This window comes from Sinohyriopsis cumingii, chromosome 8, assembly GCF_028554795.1.
Source record: "Sinohyriopsis cumingii isolate HCF-2022 chromosome 8, ASM2855479v2, whole genome shotgun sequence".
Taxonomy (NCBI): domain Eukaryota; kingdom Metazoa; phylum Mollusca; class Bivalvia; order Unionida; family Unionidae; genus Sinohyriopsis; species Sinohyriopsis cumingii.
The window spans coordinates 22,035,808-22,058,495 of record NC_142968.1 but is presented as its reverse complement, the minus strand read 5'-3'; the positions used below and the strand labels follow the sequence as shown (position 1 = coordinate 22,058,495).

Below are 22,688 nucleotides of genomic sequence, written 5' to 3'. Positions count from 1 at the left end.
TTTGCATAGGTACATACTTCCAGTATTCTAAAAAAATACTCTACCAGATTCAGTACAAAACTTAAGAAATCTAGATAAAATGGAGCCTAATAATTTTAGGACACTAAATGTATTTTAATCTTTGTCACAAAATTATTTGTAGCAGTCTCTTGCAAATGCAATGGAAATTCGAGTGCAAATTGGTGCCAACTCTACAAGTCATTGGTGGGTAATAATATGCCTGGTATTATGGGTATAACTGGTATTAGGCTATACATTTTCCTCAATTATCAATATGGCTATATATAAGGGTGAGCTAGAAGTATAACATGGTATTGTTTTACATAGAATGCCTTGCAGACAGTTACCTGCAGTGAGTTGCAATAGCACCAGTATGTAAGGAATTTCCATATTGCAAGGTAACATTTTAGCTAAAACATTTGTTGGTTCAAAATCATTTGGTTATTATAATAGATTTTTGTTAACATTTTTAATTTGGTGGAGCTGGAGTTGATGGAGAGTGTCCAACTTGTAATCCAGTGGCTTGACTTTTCAATACTTGCACAGAACAAGTTAAGATGGCTGCCTCAGTCTGTGTCCTTGCAATTAGTAGCTACCATTTCCACAAATAATGTGTAGAATTTAGTGCATGAAACAAAACTACCAAAAAATATGAATTACTATATTTTCAGAAAGCTGAAAAACTTTAGATACTAAATTCTATTGATATAAACATAGATACATTGTGATGTTCTCAGGTGATGAGAGCCTTGTTTCATTGAATCCTAAATGTTATATTTCATTGATTTGAGTTTTGCAAAAGGATCATTGTTTGTATTAACTAAATGCTTTCAGTTTTATCTTTGTTTATGTTTTTAGCATGATTCAGGGACTGTATGTGCCCCCTTTGGTACTGGTAGCAGTGATGCTAATGATGGAAACTATATCATGTTTGCCAGTGCCACCACAGGCGACCGGCTACACAATAACCAATTCTCCCCCTGTAGCAAGGGTAACATTTCACAGGTGTTGGATGCTGTGGTCAACCAAAGGAGTGGCAAGGTCTTCTGCTTTGTTAGTAAGTGTATGATTATAGTAAAATCTGTACTGAGAGACTACTTCATCTGCTAACAACATAAAGACACTCAAGACAGGTAGTCTTTTAGCAGAGGGTATCACATTGTTGGCTGGATTGCCAAGTAATTAAAGCTTTTTGATTGGTGTTTGACCAAATGTCCATCTGTCCATCCATCAGGTGTAACACTGAGGTTAGGGTTTGTATTTAGGTCTTTTTCTTTCAATCATTATTGCATGTACGGTTGCAGTTTTTACACATGAAAACAGCTTTGTTTAGCTTACTGCTGGTAAATGTTTATAAAATCAGTCAGTTTCTGTTAGGAATGGTGAAAGTTGAAAACAAATTAGTTATGCTATACATTGCACTGGTTGATTCAATGATCTTGCTGACAAAAAAGTCTTTAAAACTGCATTGTTTACCTCTGAAGAGCCTGTTTCTTAACAGAATCTTTGATGAGTAAGGTTTTATTTTAAATAAACACTGTTTTAAGTTTGTAAGCCACTGCAGTATTTTAGTTATTGTATAGCCTTCAAAAGCGTCATATGTGCATGTCCAGTTAATACGTCCAGTTGCATTATTAATTGTATTGTCATGTGGATGTATGTACAGTATAAACAATATCACAACTATCACAAGGATATGTTACCTAAATTGTTAGATATATTCAACGTAGATATATAATAAGAACTGAATAACATTACAGTACGAGGTTTCAGATGTGCAGCAATGAAGTCAAATAACCAAAGGTGAATGTCACTTTGCCCAACAATATTGAATGGTTTCTGTGAAATAAGAAAGAGAGTTCTGTTTCAAACACCTACTGCAATCTTTTCAGGTAGGTTACACTATATATAATAAAAGCCAATTGATTTTGGGATGAAAAGGTCAAAAGTCAAGGTCATACCACATCAACATAGTTTAAAGGCAAATTAATAACTTGAATTCTGCTTCAAATAAATTCATCATATTTCACATATGGCTATTCCATTTTAGCAGTCTGATGATCAGAGGTTAAGGTCACCTTGGTCTTTCTAGAGTTCTCTTAAATATACATTTACTAACACTTTACGATGTGCTACCACTGATATGCCAACAAGTTTAATGATCTTGAATCTCAGTCCTAAAGGTAAAGGTTGCAGCAATGCAACAAAGTTAAATAGGATTTCGCATGACTTTAGTTACACTGAATATTTCTTAAATAAACTTTACAGTTAGGTTTACCTTGCTCAGACAAAGAGGCATGGTGATTTTACAAGGTGATCTCTAACATGATTGGTGTCACGTATGTTATGTCCTGTTTGCAGAACTGTTATTTCTGGGGTCCTGAGCTTTTATCCAAGGTTAGGACATCTTAAGTTTTCATCTTTACATATCGCTGATTTATTGGTTTCTAATTAGGGATTCCCATCTTAATGTCTATTTTATTGTGAAACTGAACCTACTTTCTTTTTAATCTTTAATACAATATGTTAGCTGAAGAAAAGGTGTGACAGTGAATATTTACAACTGACACTTTTTGCACTTTTTGCAAAGCATTGGCATATCATATTTTGTTGAAGAAATTATTGAATTTATTGAACAGTATCAAATAAATGTATGCCAATTAAACATTTGGTAGTTGATAGCATCAATAATTTGCATTTGGATTTGAAAAATTTGCTGTATTTCAGACACAAAGGATGCTTTCTGTGGTAATCGTTTGGTAGAAAAGGGTGAGCAGTGTGATTGCGGTTATGTAGATGACACAGGAAATTGTGCAGACAATTGCTGTTATGGAAGGAGTGTTATTTTAACTGACTCTGCTTGTAAAAGGAAAGAAACTGCAACCTGCAGGTACCTATATTTACAATGTTAAAATATATACTAAGTTCATTTATTCAGCCACTCTTTCTTGATTTTGCCTTCCCCCATTTTTGTTGCTTCTGTAATTCGCAAAACAGGAAATGAGATTTGTTGTTTCCATGTGACAGGAAATGGGTCTTATTGTTTCCATGTGACAGGAAATGGGTCTTATTGTTTCCATGTGACAGGAAATGAGTCTTATTGTTTCCATGTGACAGGAAATGAGTCTTATTGTTTCCATGTGACAGGAAATGGGTCTTATTGTTTCCATGTGACAGGAAATGAGTCTTATTGTTTCCATGTGACAAGCATGAGATCCATGAAAACTGGTTCACAACAATAATTTTTGAATTCATTATAATTAACAGGATATATACGAAAAATCATTTGTATGAAAGCTTATTTCAAACCAACTCTATAATAATTCTGAGCTTGATATGGGACAGCTTGTATTATATTCATTTATTACTTTAATGAAGAGAATTAGGGAGAACTAATTCTCTTTTCATCCATCTCATTATCTCTTCTTTTTCTCTTCCTTCAGATGAGAAATGTTGTATGTGTGTTTGTGTGTGTATATATATATATATATATATATATATATATATATATATATATATATATATATATATATATATATATACATACTTACATGCTTATGTTGAGTAGTATCATCATGTAACATCTTGTGTCTTTTGTTTGTAGTTTTTGTTCATAAAGAGAAGAATAAAGGTATTCTGATCAAAAGTTGAAGAATTATTTACACATATTTAATGCAGATTTTGGGCAAGAGTGGTTCAGCTTGGTAACGTCTCATTTTTTAAACTGTAGGGGCAAAGTTTTCAAATGAATCTTGTTTGATTCTTTAGTCTTGGACCAGGAAAGAAAAGTTATTATTATTAATTGTCCCAAGATTATAGTAAGAACACTAGATTTGTGTTTGTCTGTAACTTTGTTTGTGGCTGTTTTTCCAGATGAAGTAGCTTTGATGCAAAGGTTAATTGATGCATGACGAATTAATTAGTTCACCTTCGTTCTGTGTGAGTAACTTTGCTGATTAAGGGATCAAGTTTACCATCTTTATAACATGATCAGAAGTTGTTTCACTTACCTCAATGAGCATCCTATCTAATGTCATGGTCATGGCCAAGTATTGGCAGCTTCTTGTTGTGATCACTTCTGCAAGCTGTAATATAGTTCGATATACATTTTAATCTGTTTTTTAAAAATATCCTCTTTAAAAAAGTTCTGAAGCAGACCTGACATGTATTCAAAGCCAGGTTGTTGTTTTAATTTTTCTGTCCCACTTTTTTCCACTTTATAATTTTTAAGCCCATTGATGTTATGGGATGAAACTTGGTATACTTATGTATCATCACTAGAAAATGTGCTATGAACCTCTTTGGAGGTCCTTCTTAAGGTCAAGGTCATTGCATGCTATTCTGCATTCTACATCACACTTTTCCTTCTGCTCTATAGCCTTAAGGATGTTTGAGATTAAGGGATTAACATGAGTAAGTGTGTTAGATACCACAGCAGTGGTCTTAGCTTGAATGTCAAGGTCATGGGTTTTCCCACAATTCTTTTGCTTGTACAATTTTAAAACCCTTTGAGATCAGGAATGAAACTTTGCATGTTGCATGTACCACATGAGGTCTGTGTCATATTGTCAAGCTCAAGTTCACATATAATATTTAAAGCTTTCCATCACACTTTCTTTTCCATTGTTACTTTAGAACTGTTTAAAATTAATGGATGAAGCTTGGCATACTTATTAATCATTATTAGCATGTGTGTTGCCTAGTTGCCTCCTGCATTAGTTTTCCTATCTTCAAGATCAAGGTCATAGTTCAGTACTGAATACCTTGAGAGCCATTCAAGGTGAAGGTCATAGTTCAGTACTGAATACCTTGAGAGCCATTCAAGATGAAGGTCATAATTCAGTACTGAATATCGAGTCATTCAAGGTCAAGGTCATAGTTCAGCACTGAATACCTTGGGAGCCATTCAAGATCAAGGGATCAAATTTGGAATGATTATACTGCACCCAGTAGAAGGTATGTCTGAAATCATATTTGTTGTCCTTCCTTCACCAACAAGCATGAACTTTATAGGCGAATATTTTAGATTATGGTCATGTGGTCCTTTTTGCTCTGAAGCTTAAGATCTGATTAAGATTAATGGATGAAATTTGGTTACTGTTATCAGACCTGCCAACTCATACAGTTTTGTCCGAAGTCTTATGGATATAATGCCTTACATATGGACTTATGGAATAAGACCACAAATTATAGAAATAAAATTGTTTGCGGTAAATTCCAGATACTGGTTTGTCCATGTTTGATTTGGATCTGGGTTTCGTATTCATTTCAGTGGGATTTATCAGGGTACCAGACTGACTTTGCTGGAGTACCTTAGATGCATTAAACTGTACATATTTGGTGATGCAAAACATATGCATGATCAAACTTTTGTTTATTTTCTTCTTTTATACAAAAGGAGTCCAAAAAGCGATGGTCAGGTTAAAGTGGACAATAAACCTCTTATAAAGGTTTAATAGTATAGATGAATAAAAGGGAATATTCAGATTCTTTGAGGGAAATGCCAGAAGGGCAACACATGTTTAGTGGTCATTGTATTTTGATATGAATATCACATGGTGGGAAGATGATTGCCATTGCCAATGCCCACTTGAAATTAAATTTTTTTAAGGCTTACATCAGATTGAGAGATATCTAGAAGCTATTGAGCTCCATAGGGTTTGAAACAGCACTGGAGGTATTAAACTTACAAATTATGAGTTGACTACAATGTTTACCACTTCTGCATCAGTCTTGAATCAGTCTTCAGAACCTTTAATTTAAATGCATGTTTTCCAGCTTGACAGTAGAAGGTACATTACATTTTGTGTAACTTTTTACTGAAAACTAGTCCAGCTTGGAAAAAATTGACTGCGTTACTGAGTAGATCTTGTTAGGGTTGTCAGGTCTGTGTTGCCAGAAGATAAGTTGCTGTTCACTTTTGGTGGTCACGATAGAGGTTATTTGTCAATATTTTACGGTTTATTTTGTTTCTGCTTTGTTTTAATTAAGCAGTTTAAGGAACAGGAATGTACCATGACAAACCTAAATTTCTCAGTTTGGCATTCAAGGTCTTATCACTGTCAAGGTCATCATCACTGTCAAGGTTACTGATGAAAGTTTCCCCATTATTTGTCTGTTTACTCTGAGATAAAGCCATGAAACTTAGTTACATTCCATCTCTACAAATCTGCTTCAAAAACGCAACAGTCAAATTTTCACAAAACTCTCTTGTTCATTTTGTCTTATGTTACATAAAGGCAGGTTGTCACTTCAGATCAAAAAGCTGTTTTTAGGGTAGCCAGTTTATTAGTGTATTTGAGTCTTAAGATTGTTGATTTAATTTATATTTGGAATGACAAAACAACAACTGAGGAGATCAAGGCTGTTAAAGAGACTAATTATATCCACACTTTTTGGATTATGCAATCCTGCCCCTCTATGTATACATGAATGTTGGACAACTGTACCTACACCATTTAAGATTAAGATATCAGACCTTGTTATATAATTTAGGGGTGGTATGTAGATATACAATGTGGCTTTAGGATTTTCATGCCACCCCTAGGGATTGTGTGTGGTGATTCTTCATAAATTTGAAGTGACTCTGAAATTTTGAGACCAACATGTCTAAGCATTGGCATGTGTGATCACTTAAGTAACAACAATGTCAGATAGGGGTTTGAATTATTCCTCTTGGGCATACTGTTCTACCCTCTGGTTATAAATTTACATTCATATATGGATGTAAAATCTGGGGACAAGATTTTTGTGCTGGGTAAGTCAAAATGGGAGAGCATGGGGATATGTGTTTTACAAACACTCAGGAACAACAGCAGCTGGAGACAGAGCAAAACCATTGAAATGTAAATGCACTAAATATGTTGTGTAATTGACAATTAATTGGTTGTTTTGCCAATTCCCATATAGAAGAACCTGTCACTCAACAATTTTCTTATTCTTATTTCTTGTGTTCATGTTGTAACATCGTGTCTTTAGAAGTATTTTTATGCTGTAATTAGATATTATTTGAGAAGAAACATTTGTTTGCATTATTCAGTAGAAATAGAAAGTGCTCATTGGACTATAATGTTATTTTGGGACTATTGTGAATTATTCACAGGAGTTCTGGACAATGCATTTTTAACATGTCAGGACTGTTGGAAGACCAGTATATTTTTGGATCTGAAAGCCATACAAAACATTTCATTCTTTTGGACATTATTAGAAATGTTTCAGGATTGTTTTGGATTCAGTTTATAATACTGTAAGTTCCTCTTAAATTTTCATTTTTTAAACTCTGACAATTAAATTGTTTGTTACGTATTACCAAATGTGTTGGTGCTTCTTTCTGTTACTTAGTTTACGACCATAGAGTAATAGCAACATTCATCTGCTGCCCATATACAGTAGCACCAGCCTGGTATAATTGTTATCAGTCGATCTTTTTATATTCTCTTGCACATCTGTATATGTAAATGACTTGTCCATTTTATGCCAAGGTGATCATAATACATGGTCTACAAAATCAGATTAATTAATAAACAATGCAGTTATGTGTTCCAAATGTTTCCTTCCCCATCTACAGTTTCAAAATGAGTGGGAATTTGCATTAAAAAAATGACTTGTGTCAACTACCTAGGGAAACAATATCAGGGCCAATTGGATCTCATATTTAAGTTTACTTGCAGGTTTCACTTCTGTATGAAGGATACCTGTCCACAAAATGTTGTGACACCTTGAGTGTCCTTTTTTTTTAAAAGTTTGAATATCTCATATTTAAGTGTACTTGCAGGTTTCACTTCTATATGAAGGATACCTGTCCACAAAATGTTGTGACACCTTGAGTGTCCTTTTTTTTACAAGTTTGAATATACTCATGTTTAAGTGTACTTGCAGGTTTTACTTCTGTATGGAGGATACCTGTCCACAAAATGTTGTGACACCTTGAGTGTCCTTTTTTTTACAAGTTTGAATATCTCATGTTTAAGTTCACTTGCAGGTTTCACTTCTCTATGAAGGATACCTGTTCACAAAATGTTGTGACACCTTGAGTGCCCTTTTTTAACAAGTTTGGATATACTCATGTTTAAGTGTACTTGCAGGTTTCACTCCTGTATGGAGGATACCTGTCCATAAAGTGTTGTGACACCTTGAGTGTCCTTTTTTTTACAAGTTTGAATATCTCATGTTCAGGTATACTTGCAGGTTTCATTTCTGTATGGAGGATACCTGTCCATAAAATGTTGTGACACCTTGGGTGTCCTTTTTTCACAAGTTTGAATATCTCATGTTTAAGTTTACTTGCAGGTTTCATTTCTCTATGAAGGATACCTGCCCACAAAATGTTGTGACACCTTGAGTGTCTTTTTTTTACAAGTTTGAATATCTCATATTTAAGTTTACTTGCAGGTTTCACTTCTGTATGAAGGATACCTGCCCACAAAATGTTGTGACACCTTGAGTGTCCTTTTTTTTACAAGTTTGAATATACTCATTGTGCAGGGTCTATTCTTAGATTGAAAATTGCAGCGGAAGTTTCTCCCAACCATGTTTGCAAAATGGAGAATTTTCTAAATATTTGAGGAATCTAATAAAGTCATGAAAGGAGGGGTTGGATATATGATTTTGGAGCTTTTAGTTAATTTTAGGGTGTGATATTTTTATGCTTGAGGATGAATCTTGTAATCGCACAACCTTGATTATACCCTGATCATGTTGCATATACCAAACTTCCAGACAACTTGGAGCATCAGAGAACTCCACAATGTTCTCAGTTCAAAAGAGCCATGGTTGATGTAAATTTGACTAACTCATAAATTGTTTCCATTTTAGAGTTTCACTTCAATTCCTTTTTCAAAAAGTCTTGAAGGTCAGAGATTGATGTTGGTGCTTCAACACTTTAAACTATATTTCCAGTTAGTCTTTCACAGTTTTTAAAGCAACAAAATGTTTTCATGTGAAGAAAGTCTTGTAAATAACTCACATGATGCTCAACCAATGCTTTTGGATATTATTAATATTCTGTGTATCTGGTGTCTTAATGATCTATTTTATTTTATATTTAAATCTATCTTGTTTCTTTTTTAAGCCCTTCAGAAGGATCATGCTGCACACAAAGTTGTGGCTATGAAAACCGAACTGTTACCTGCAGGGAAGCAACAGAGTGCTTAGCTGCCTCAGCTTGCAAATATCCTTTCACAGATTGATTAATGATAATAATAAATAATTTGCAACTAGAACACATTTTATTGGCACTTCCCTTCATAACATATTGGTTACAGAATATATTTTAAATTGGATATACTTGGATATTCCTTCTGTTTAGATTGTATTCTGTTGGTATACGTTATACATTGTATCTTAATTAAGTACGTTGTATATCCCATTGATCCCAGACAGGCATTATAATTATACATAATGCCTAAATATTATACGCTGTATCTTAATTAAGTACGTTGTATATCCCATTGATCCCAGACAGGCATTATAATCATACATAATGCCCAAATATTATAAACTGTATCTTAATTAAGTACATTGTACATCCCAATGATCCCAGACAGGCATTATAATCATACATAATGCCTAAATATTATACACTGTATCTTAATTAAGTACATTGTACATCCCAATGATCACAGACAGGCATTGTAATCATACATAATGCCTAAATATTATACACTGTATCTTAATTAAATACATTGTACATCCCATTGATCCCAGACAGGGATTATAATCATTCATACATAATGCCTAAATATTATACACTGTATCTTAATTATGTACGTTGTATATCCCATTGATCCCAGACAGGCATTATAATCATACATAATGCCTAAATATTATACACTGTATCTTAATTAAGTACATTGTACATCCCATTGATCCCAGACAGGCTTTATAATCATTCATACATAATGCCAAAATATTATACACTGTATCTTAATTAAGTACATTGTATATCCCATTGATCCCAGACAGGCATTATAATCATACATAATGCCTAAATATTATACACTGTATCTTAATTAAGTACATTGTATATCCCATTGATCCCAGACAGGCATTATAATCATACATAATGCCTAAATATTATACACTGTATCTTAATTAAGTACATTGTATATCCCATTGATCCCAGACAGGCATTATAATCATACATAATGCCTAAATATTATACACTGTATCTTAATTAAGTACATTGTATATCCCATTGATCCCAGACAGGCATTATAATCATACATAATGCCTAAATATTATACACTGTATTTTCATTGCATTCTAAATGCTGTTACTTACATTGATGATGCTGAAGATGAAACAAACTGTGTACTATTGAGGTGTATTGTACAATATTAAAAAACCTCAGAGGTCAATAAGTGTATAATACTTTCCATGGAATTCATATTAATGCCTTAAACACTCTAAAATCTAATTTATCATATTTTTGTTTTACATTGCATTGTCACAGACTTAGTTATTTCAGAATATTTTGAAATAAAATTGGAACCTATTACTGATCTGTATTGTACATATGATATTGTAACTTATTATATATCCATTTAATTATGATATGCACATGTGATATTGCAACTTATTATATATCCATTTAATATAACTTATCAGAGATCTTGGAAACGCTTAATTAAGCGTATTTGGATGCTAATTTTTGATCAGGGACGCAGAAAATCACTGAGGCGGGAGTCCACCATACGCATGTAATAGCTGTGCGGCAAAATTCAGAGACTTGCTAGTCCTGCTTCAGACACCTGCTTTGTGGGAAAATGTGTGGATCAATTGGCTGTGCTAATATTTACAATGACAGAATTCAGTGACTGAAAGACCCCTTGATGTACATACATGTTGCCATTATAAGAGTACATTAAAAACATATGATGCAATAGCTGGGCAGCAAGTTCAAAGGCTTTGACTGGTGGCCGGGTGAAAATGTACTGATATTTACAGTGATTGAATTCAGAGTCAGAAAGACCCTGAGATGTACATGCGATCATTTATAAAAGTACATTAAATAAGCCAAGCCGTCTCAACTAGGGGATCATGCTGAAAGATCGTTCTGTGTCACCAGGTCTATGGCTTCATGTTTCAACATTTATGGAGAAGTGAATTATAATTTTTCCATCCTAACATGCCTATAGCTACACACAATTATGGCGGTCTTAGTGATAGATCCTTCTATCTTACAAGGTCTATGGATTCATATCTCTACAATGATGGACATAATAATGATAGATTTTTATCTGTCCTATGGCCACAAACAATTACAATTATGATAGTCTTAGTGTTAGATTCTCTCTCTGTCTAGCCATGTGTAAGCTACTCATGCGTGTTATAAGAAGGATTTTAGTAATTGATGATAATGATAGATTTGTCTGCTCTAACATGCCTATGGCCTCATAAATTACAGTTACGGAGATTTTATTTTTTAGATTCTGTCTGTCTACCATGCATAAGACTACCAAAGCACATAATGAGAGGGATTTTAGTAAATGATCTTTCTGTCCACCCATGCCAGTGGTACGACCTTTACCAGCGCCAACTGGCTGACTGCCTTCCTTTTGGTTGGTAACTGTTTGAACTCTCCATCCATCCAGTGGAGCCAACTTCTCCTTTATTCACTGCCTACCTACATAGTATTGGCCATGGATTATATAGAGACAGTGAAAATGCATCGTTGCCACAGGGAATGGTTTATCCTGAAAAGGAAGTAGACAATGAACAGTCTGGTACAAGACACATTCCACTATCCATCTTACTGACCTATGTACCAAGTTTCCCAGATTGTCTGGTAGGCTTTTGACTTTAGACCCCATCTTCTGATCTACCAATTTGCTGACAGAAACCCCTAGAGATCAAAATCTGCCAAGTAAAGTTATTATTCGCTAAAGTAACATCTGCCAAGCATTGGTATTTCCAACTTAAACAGCATTCATCTGACTTTTACAACTATTATAATCCATCAGTCAAGTAGTTATTGACCTAATCAATCAAATTGTGGCCCTTAATATAAACTGATTCATTTATTGTACACACATAAGATGTTTTAATCATCAATATTTCAATATGCCAATGATTTTCTCTTGCTGAATGTAGAGAAAAAGTGGGCACCAGCTACCATGAAAGGCTGCTGCTCTATGATATCTGACAAATTCAGACATCATTGCAGCCATGAAAGGCTACTGCTCTACGATATCTGACACATTCAGGCATCATGGCTACCATCAAAGGCTACTGCTCTATGATATCTGACACATTCAGGCATCATGGCAGCCATCAAAGGCTACTGCTCTATGATATCTGACACATTCAGGCATCATGGCTACCATTAAAGGCTACTGCTCAATGATATCTGACACATTTAGGCATCATGGCTATGATCAAAGGCTACTGCTCTATGATATCTGACACATTCAGGCATCATGGCTACCATCAAAGGCTACTGCTCTATGATATCTGACACATTCAGGCATCATGGCTACCATCAAAGGCTACTGCTCTATGATATCTGACACATTCAGACATCATGGCTACCATCAAAGGCTACTGCTCTATGATATCTGACACATCCAGACATCATGGCTACCATCAGAAGGCTACTGCTCTATGATATCTGACACATTCAGACATCATGGCAGAAGAGATATCAGTCATGATAAAGACCTATTAGACCTTGATTTGAATAGGCCAAAATCCCTCACCATGTTTCCAAACCCAAATCTGTCCTGTATCATTTAATGGTTCAATTCATAAAAATTTCACCCAGTACTCTGGACCTTGCTAAAGCTGTTATCATACAGACCTGTTTCCTCATAGCTTTAGCTTTGGCATGCAGTGTGAGTGATTTAAACGAGTTTCAAATCAAACTGAACTATCGTATGTTAAGGTATCATGTCTCTACTTGCTATTTCATATTCCTAGTAACCTTCATTATGTGGTATCATGTCTCTACTTGCTATTTCATATTCCATTAACCTTCATTATGTGGTATCATGTCTCTACTTGCTATTTCATATTCCAGTAACCTTCATTATGTGCTATCATGTCTCTACTTGCTATTTCATATTCCAGTAACCTTCATTATGTGGTATCATGTCTCTACTTGCTATTTCATATTCCTAGTAACCTTCATTATGTGGTATCATGTCTCTACTTGCTATTTCATATTCCATTAACCTTCATTATGTGCTATCATGTCTCTACTTGCTATTTCATATTCCAGTAACCTTCATTATGTGGTATCATGTCTCTACTTGCTATTTCATATTCCAGTAACCTTTTTATGTGCTATCATGTCTCTACTTGCTATTTCATATTCCATTAACCTTCATTATGTGGTATCATGTCTCTACTTGCTATTTCATATTCCAGTAACCTTCATTATGTGGTATCATGTCTCTACTTGCAATTTCATATTCCAGTAACCTTTTTATGTGCTATCATGTCTCTACTTGCTATTTCATATTCCATTAACCTTCATTATGTGGTATCATGTCTCTACTTGCAATTTCATATTCCAGTAACCTTTTTATGTGCTATCATGTCTCTACTTGCTATTTCATATTCCATTAACCTTTTTATGTGCTATCATGTCTCTACTTGCTATTTCATATTCCAGTAACCTTTTTATGTGGTATCATGTCTCTGCTTACTATTTCATATTCCAGGATCTGAAACTTTTGTCAGTGATAAAAGTAACGCCTGGCATACACAGGTATATAAACATTTTCATAAATGCATCTTGTTAAACCCAAAAATTCCAAAATATGCCATGCAGAACTAAAATGTTTTAAAATACTTTGCATGGTAAACAGTGGTCAATGTTGAAGTTGTGGAAAAAGCTTGTCTGACTGTATATATAGGATTTATTATTTATGGCACTTATGTTATTTAAAATGAGAATCTTGACATTGAAGATGTGAATTTATGTTAGATGACACAAATAAGCTTTAGGTATTTATATTAAAAGACAACAATTGAACTGGACATATTATGACATAGTCAAGCAAGTTTATTAAGTCTTGATTGTTTTTTATTACAAGGGGCTTTGAGCTGGATAATGCAGATCTCATGTAATCATTACAGAGACTTTATATTTAGGATCGGTAATTGCCATCACTGTGAAAAAGGACTGATTTTTTTATGATAATGGAGATTTTCTTATGATAATGGAGATATTCTTACGATAATGGAGATATTCTTATGATAATGGAGATATTCTTATGTTAATGGAGATTTTCTTACAATAATGGAGATATCCTTATGATAATGGAGATATTCTTATGATAATGGAGATTTTCTTATTTATGATAATGGAGATTTTCTTATTTATGATAATGGAGATATTCTTATTTATGATAATGGAGATTTTCTTATGATAATGGAGATTTTCTTATTATGATAATGGAGATTTTCTTATTTATGATAATGGAGATTTTCTTATTATGATAATGGAGATTTTCTTATTTATGATAATGGAGATTTTCTTATTTATGATAATGGAGATTTTCTTATAATGGAGATTTTCTTATTTATGATAATGGAGATGTTCTTATTTATGATAATGGAGATTTTCTTATGATAATGGAGATTTTCTTATGAAAATGGAGATTTTCTTATTTATGATAATGGAGATTTTCTTATTTATGATAATGGAGATTTTCTTATGATAATGGAGATATTCTTATAATAATGGAGATTTTCTTATTTATGATAATGGAGATTTTCTTATTTATGATAATGGAGATTTTCTTATGATAATGGAGTTTTTCTTATGATAATGGAGATTTTCTTATGATAATGGAGATTTTCTTATGATAATGGAGATTTTCTTATTTATGATAATGGAGATTTTCTTATAATGGAGATTTTCTTATTTATGATAATGGAGATTTTCTTATTTATGATAATGGAGATTTTCTTATGATAATGGAGATATTCTTATAATAATGGAGATTTTCTTATTTATGATAATGGAGATTTTCTTATTTATGATAATGGAGATATTCTTACGATAATGGAGATATTCTTATGATAATGGAGATTTTCTTATTTATGATAATGGAGATTTTCTTATAATGGAGATTTTCTTATTTATGATAATGGAGATGTTCTTATTTATGATAATGGAGATTTTCTTATTTATGATAATGGAGATTTTCTTATGATAATGGAGATTTTCTTATTTATGATAATGGAGATTTTCTTATTTATGATAATGGAGATTTTCTTATGATAATGGAGATATTCTTATAATAATGGAGATTTTCTTATTTATGATAATGGAGATTTTCTTATTTATGATAATGGAGATATTCTTACGATAATGGAGATATTCTTATGATAATGGAGATTTTCTTATTTATGATAATGGAGATTTTCTTATTTATGATAATGGAGATTTTCTTATGATAATGGAGATATTCTTACGATAATGGAGATTTTCTTATGATAATGGAGATTTTCTTATTTATGATAATGGAGATTTTCTTATAATGGAGATTTTCTTATTTATGATAATGGAGATGTCCTTATTTATGATAATGGAGATTTTCTTATTTATGATAATGGAGATTTTCTTATGATAATGGAGATTTTCTTATTTATGATAATGGAGATTTTCTTATTTATGATAATGGAGATTTTCTTATTTATGATAAAATGGAGATTTTCTTATTGATGATAATGGAGATTTTCTTACTATAATGGAGATATTTCATTCATGATGATTTTCATAAGGATGTGCTGAATGAAATGAATGGATTGTTGTAAATATCAATCAGCACTACATCTATAATTTGGCTTTCTTTGACAGACACTGGTATATATTATTATATATGATTGTAAAATTAATAGACGTTATGAATCAAGATGTACAAAATGGCCAAAGTTATTGTTCAGTATTAGTTTCTGTTTATTGTACATTCCATGGAAAAGCTGGGAGCTTTTTCTGGACACTCTGATCTTTCAAATGAATTCTTAAAATGCATTGAGATGTCAGGTAGTATCAAGAAGAATTTGCTGTTAACATCTGACATTTGATACAATACTTGTATATAATTTTCCATTCTCAAACCTGATCTTGCAATTTTAGATTTGTGTATAGAAAAATAATGATTTTTTTTATGAATTGACAGAAAATTAAAGAGCGTAAAAAATGATATAAATTTCTAGAATAAAGTCCTTAACAGTCTAACTGGCAGTGCAGCTACATGTCCTCCTTCTACGAAGAAACCTGATAGGGCATACTGCAGCAATTATGGATACACATGTAAAAATGGGGTAAGTTTTGCTTGCAAAGTAAAATTATAACAAATTTTCAATATAGCAACATGATACATCAACATAGTGTTGATGTGTTGCCTGCTTTAGCAGCTAGGAGATAAAAGAGATTATTCTCCAGGAAGCAGTTGCCATCGTATCAGTTTCAGCAGCATTAACCCTCCAGCCATGGAACCCGAACTAGTTTGGCTTGATATACCCATTCCTCACTGCTAAACAAGAACATGCCGAGGAAAAACCATTTAGTTAAAGTTTTCCGCATTCTTATGTAAAAATAATTGTAATTTTTCAGTCTTTATCAAAGGCTTTAATGAGTGCTTCTATATTTATTTTGGTTAAATCATTTTGTTACATTCAATTTTCTCAGCAAAGTTAAATTCATCCAAGGATTTAGGGTTTTAAAATTTAAATAGGGTGGTTTCTGACTAAAAATGTAAATGTGTTTGTACCCTGATTGTGACCTTTCTTTGCAAAACTACTTAAGGGTTCTTCAATATCATGCTGGTACACTGTAGTATTATTTTTTTGACAATATGTAAGTTTTATTTTTATCATAAAAAGAAGTCCATGAATGTCAAGAACTGTGCTAAAAATATTGGTACAGACTTGTAAACACATATTATAGAAATAGATAATGATGTAATTTTGATCACACCAATTATTGTGTATTTTGTTTAGCTGTAAATTTTATATGACAGCTGTTAAGTCTGGTTTGAAAACAAAGGTCCTTGGGCCAACAGTAGCAATCAAATGATTTGTCCTGAAAATCACACACAGGCATACACAGTAATACACCATCTGCAGTTATTGTATTGCTGTATATTTTCCTGGCACTGTTCCCTCCAGGAATTAATTGATTTATTCAAGTTTAAATTTTTTTTAAAAGCAGCATAGTTCATATCCATGAAATAATAGTGATTTACATTTAGAGACAAAATTCACTATCATTAATATTTCTTAATAAATTTTTCTAAAAGAAATATAGTTTTTTAATTTGTAATCCAGCTTGAACCTGAAAACATTCCTAAAACAATAATTTGAGCAGACTGCATATGACAGGGGCAAAGAAAATTAGCTTGAGAACAACGTTACTGGCAAGAGATAATCAGAGCATTCATAATTGTAGGAATGCGCAGGATCCCTTTGCGAGCGTTTTGGTTGGCAAGAGTGTTTTCTGACTGGACCAACAGGCACCGTAGCAGAAAAGGAAAGGCTGTGCAAGCTTGCTTGTCGTGAGTATTCAGTAATATAGGTTACAATGGAATAGTGGATCTTATAGGTATTGTATCAGAGAAGAATATATATTGTCATGTATTGGAATCAAAATGTATAAATTGTAATGTGCCTGAAAGTTGAGAGAACTATTTTGATGCTTTATGGTCGACCTTACATATCCACATGAAATTACCAAAATCCAGGACTGAACAATTTCGATATGGACTTATATATTCTGGAACAAACATATGGAATTCTTTGCCACCACAAGTTAGACCAACTTTGTTCTGTTGAAAGTTTTAAAGAAAAATGCCTGAACTAATTGCAACTTGATTTTTAGTTCATTTCTACATGTCATTGTATCTTGTAAAATCTCCTGTTTCTGTTCCAACTGTCCTGTCTCATTGTATGCCAGTCTGCCTTATGTTTCAATGTAATTGATTTGTCCAAAGTAAGTCATATCATTTGCCTTTTGTTTCAGTATAACTGATAAGTCCAAATTAAGTTATATCATCTGTCTTTTGTATCAGCTCATTTCTTCTGTTTTGTTTCAATATAATTGATAACTCCAAAAGTAAGTCATATCATTATATGCCAGTCTGCCTTTTGTTTCAATATAATTGATAAGTCCAAAGTAAGTCATATCATTATATGCCAGTCTGCCTTTTGTTTCAATATAATTGATAAGTCCAAAGTAAGTCCTGTTTTAAATGTTGTGACTTTACTTATCCTATTACTTATCCTACACATTTTGTTAGTAAGATGCATGCTTGTAAACTGCTTGAAAGTATCCGAGGGACTCAAGGGAAAGCATATACGTCTGTATTCTGATTGAGATACCATCATTAAATAAATAAAGAAATAAATAAATATATTATTATTATTATTATTATTTTATTATCATTATTATTATTATTATTATTATTATTATTAAATATTCAATAATGAATGTAAAAATGGAACAGTGGATGTTAGAGGTACTGTATCACATAAGAATCAATGTGTCCTTTGTTGGATTATAATTGTAGTCAAATTTTATATATTTAACCTTGGTTTAACTATTTTGTTCACTGACTGCAGATGAAAAGATATAAAAAATATCGAAATCAAACTGAGTGGGCAGTAAAATTTATCCAACATTTGAGTGTGGATTTAATTTGTCACATAGGTTGCGGTCACAAATAACAGTCTGAAATGTCAGTCATATAGATTCCATGATTACAAAAAGGATTAATAGTTTTTTTCATATATATATATATATATATATATATATATATATATATATATATATATATATATATATATATATATGTGTGTGTGTGTGTGTGTGTATTTGTCTCTATGTCTGTGTGTAAATCAATGTCTGTCTGTCTGTGTCTGTATATGTGTACACATGTTGTACAATAATTTTTAATGCTGGAACTTGTGGTAACATATTCCCAGGATTTATATTCAGCAGAATAGTGCACGGCCAGATGTATAATGACCTTGCATCATAGTGTTGAACCTACAAAATAATTTTGAAGGTTATAGTAAATTTACTACGGTCTGATTAAAGCTTTGTCTGCATGTTGTTAATTTTGCATGTATATTTGATGTTATGTGCTCTTAATTAACCTGACTCTAGAGACATCAGTTAATTACGTGTACTGTGTATGAAATTTATTTGATCTATTTTGTAGAGTCTAACAGTGTGTGTATCATTTGTAGAATATCACACAGGTAGAATATTCCATCATATTGACACTGCCCATGTCAGCCACAGAGTATACCACTGTGATGTGAGAACACATTATAATGAAGTATATGATACAGTACTCCCTCAAAACACTGCCCATGTCAGCCATAGAGTATGCCACTGTATAGTGAGAACACATAATAATGAAGTATATGATACAGTACTCCCTCAGAACACTGCCCATGTCAGCCAGAGTATACCACTGTATAGTGAGAACACATAATAATGAAGTATATGATACAGTACTCCCTCAAAACACTGCCCATGTCAGCCATAGAGTATGCCACTGTATAGTGAGAACACATAATAATGAAGTATATGATACAGTACTCTCTCAAAACACTGCCCATGTCAGCCATAGAGTATACTACCATAATGTGAGAACACATTATAATGAAGTATATGATACAGTACTCCTTCAAAACACTGCCCATGTCAACCATAGAGTATACTACCATAATGTGAGAACACAATATAATGAAGTATATGATTCATAGAGTACGCCACCATATAATGAGAACACATTATAATGAAATATATGATACAGTACACCCTCAAAACACTGCCCATGGTATCTATTGAGTATACTGCCATACAGTGAAACAACATTATAATGAAGTATATGATGTATATAATTTTACTGTAATGTCATTCATGTTTTATGAAAGAATCTGTGTTATAATGAAGAGACTTGTAATGAATGGGTGTTATATGTATTGTAGTCAATCCTAGCCTATTTAACCTATTTGTTATTATGTTGCAGTTCTTAGGCACATATTCTTGCAAAATAGATATCTACTGCCATTATGTCATATGGGTACATTTTCTTGTTTTTCTAAACGTATATGGTCAAAGAATTTTCACACATATTATTGTTCATAGAATGAAAATGAAATTTAGTAGATACTTTAGAAAACTGAGTCGTGGCTTGGAAGACTATAGTCACTTTCAGTACAGTCTGAAAATGACACAGACTTGGAATTTAATGTATTAAGAACTCTTGACATTGTTCTGATAATCTGAATTTGCTAAAGCTCAAGGAAAATGAATTTTAAATATGACATTTATAACAGTTTAAGTATAAAATGTACCATACAAAGTCTTTGTAAGTTCTTTGTTTAGATAAAATAGTCTTTTTTTATACTTTTATTTTTTGTTTTACATATTTTCCTCAAAATATATTAATTATTGCTTAGTCTAATTTTGTATTCTTCTCTTGGTCTTGAGTTGATGATTTTTGGATCATTATATTCTAATAAAATAAAACACTTCCTTTGAGGAATAGCATGAGGCTTTTCTTAAAAATATTTGTTACACTTGTCTTGAATAAATTTTGCTAAATTCAGTAAAACATGTTTATAACCAGGGCTCGGTAAATAAATTTTTCAGATGCAGCCAAAAGCAAGTGATTTTTTTTATTTAAAAAGAATTACATATCCTGACTCTCATAGTAACATTTTTCTTCATTATTATTTTTCTTGTAAGAAATTTATATAATTAAAAAGACAAAAGAAAAAAAGTACAAAATATTTTTGTATTTATTTGTCTTTAAAATAATTTCACTGTTAGTGTATTTCAGCAAAGAATATGTGACTTTGTTTAAAACAAATATTTTGTTCCAGATCTTGATGTCAACCTGTATTTAGTACCAGAATATTTTATGCTTTACAATATAGTTCGGCATTACAGTTATCTGTTGCATTGTTCACTTTATGCTTTTGTTTCCATTTTACTTAAAGCAAAACTTAAATTTGATTTACATTATTACTATTTTCATGTTTGCAATCAATCCCTTAATTTGTTTTAATTAATTCATGTCACAGTACACTGTATGCATAAGAGATCCACACCATTTCAGTAGAATCAGCAGTTAGCAACTCTTTGATAGATTGCAATAATGATCAGTGTTTATTAAAGATAAAACACAAGTTGTTGTGACTGTGCTTTGATAAGTTGCAAGTCTCCTTCCTTGGCTTCATTGTCAAACAACTGCTTGAGTACCAGTCATTATGTTAAACCATTGATGCATTATACTATAAAGGAGTACCAGTCATTATGTTAAACCATTGATGCGTTATACTATAAAGGAGTACCAGTCATTATGTTAAACCGTTGATGCATTATACTATAAAGGAGTAATGTTAAACCATTGATGCATTAGAAGTACCAGTCATTGTGTTAAACCATTGATGCATTAAACTGTAAAGGAGTGCAAAGGACATCAGATACATCTGGCTCTCATTATTATTCATGAACGACAAGTGACTGCTAATTATTGGTAGTGAATAAAATACAGAGAGCAGAGATATGATTGTTTCCTAATCAATTTTTGAACTGCATCTAACTTTAAGTGTTAGTGTTACCAATGATTTTTTTTTTTCATTTCATCAATAACATGCCACATTTAATCAAATTTATAACAGGCAAATGAGGTCAACACAGTAGTGATGCTTCTTTTTGTGGTGGGGGTGGTGGCTTTGGGGGCCACTTAATTAAACCATAGAATGTACCAAATCTATAGTTGGAGGGGCACTGGGCATTAGGCTATCATATTTGAAATACTGTTAATGATTCTCTGTAAATAGGGTCTAGTACACAAAGTCAGTGTAGATCTGTTGGAATCCTATCTGGCCTTCCAGCTTTCTGGTAATCAGTCTAGTCACTCTGTCAAAAATTTGGTTTCAGCAAAATAACTTCACTGGGAATTAATATCATTTATCAGACCTCAAAAGAGATGGATTTTGGGCCTTCTGTGTAGTCAGAGTAGTTATGGCCCCTGATTGCCTGTCCTCCTGAATTTTATTTAATATGCAACTTTAATTTAGCATGGATTGTTTGATTTCAACCTAACTAGGCATGTTATGCTGAACAGTAACCTAACTAGGCATGTTATGCTGAACAGTCTTTGTATGATATAGATTTCCAGTGTTCCACATTATCATTTACACAGTAATGTTCCTTTATTACCTGTCCTACTTTTATTTGGTTTCACAGCATAACTTGTTGTATTTCAATCAAATTCTACATGTAGTTTTATATATAGATTAGACACTGATTGCTCATTGTGCTGACTTTGGTCTTTATATTGATCAGACCAGAAATGCTTTTGATTTTCCATGACATAATTTATAGGAGTTATGTGCCCAGATTGTCCATCTTCTTGACTTTGGTTTGTGCAGCATTGATGTACAAAGTTTTGTCAGATTTAAGGCAATGTTTGAAAAAATCTTTATATTGATGATGCCGTAAATGTGCTTGCTTTCTAATGTTTCACAACATAATTTAGACAAGTTATGGTTTGTTGTTACCTATGTCTATACTTTGGTTCCTGCAATACAAATTTATTCGGATTTCTTTGATTAAAAAACATGCACCTTCATATTTATGATGCATTGAAGGAGTTTGATTCATAGTTTTCCATGACTGCATTTCCAGGAGTTATGCCCCCTGATTATCC

The 22,688-nt window shown here is 32.6% G+C and overlaps 1 protein-coding gene across 4 annotated transcripts in view; it reads left to right on the top strand.

Moving 5' to 3' along the window:
* Positions 1–22,688, top strand: part of LOC149793124 (disintegrin and metalloproteinase domain-containing protein 10-like) — a 111,303-nt gene that overhangs the window by 64,676 nt on the left and 23,939 nt on the right. For all 4 annotated transcript variants that reach the window (XM_089967036.1, XM_089967033.1, XM_089967034.1 and 1 more), the window contains 5 exons: positions 859–1,057; positions 2,728–2,890; positions 9,071–9,169; positions 16,194–16,278; positions 17,405–17,510. In XM_089967036.1, the coding sequence (XP_089823162.1) occupies positions 859–1,057; positions 2,728–2,890; positions 9,071–9,169; positions 16,194–16,278; positions 17,405–17,510 (652 nt within the window). The remainder of the gene's footprint in view (positions 1–858; positions 1,058–2,727; positions 2,891–9,070; positions 9,170–16,193; positions 16,279–17,404; positions 17,511–22,688) is intronic.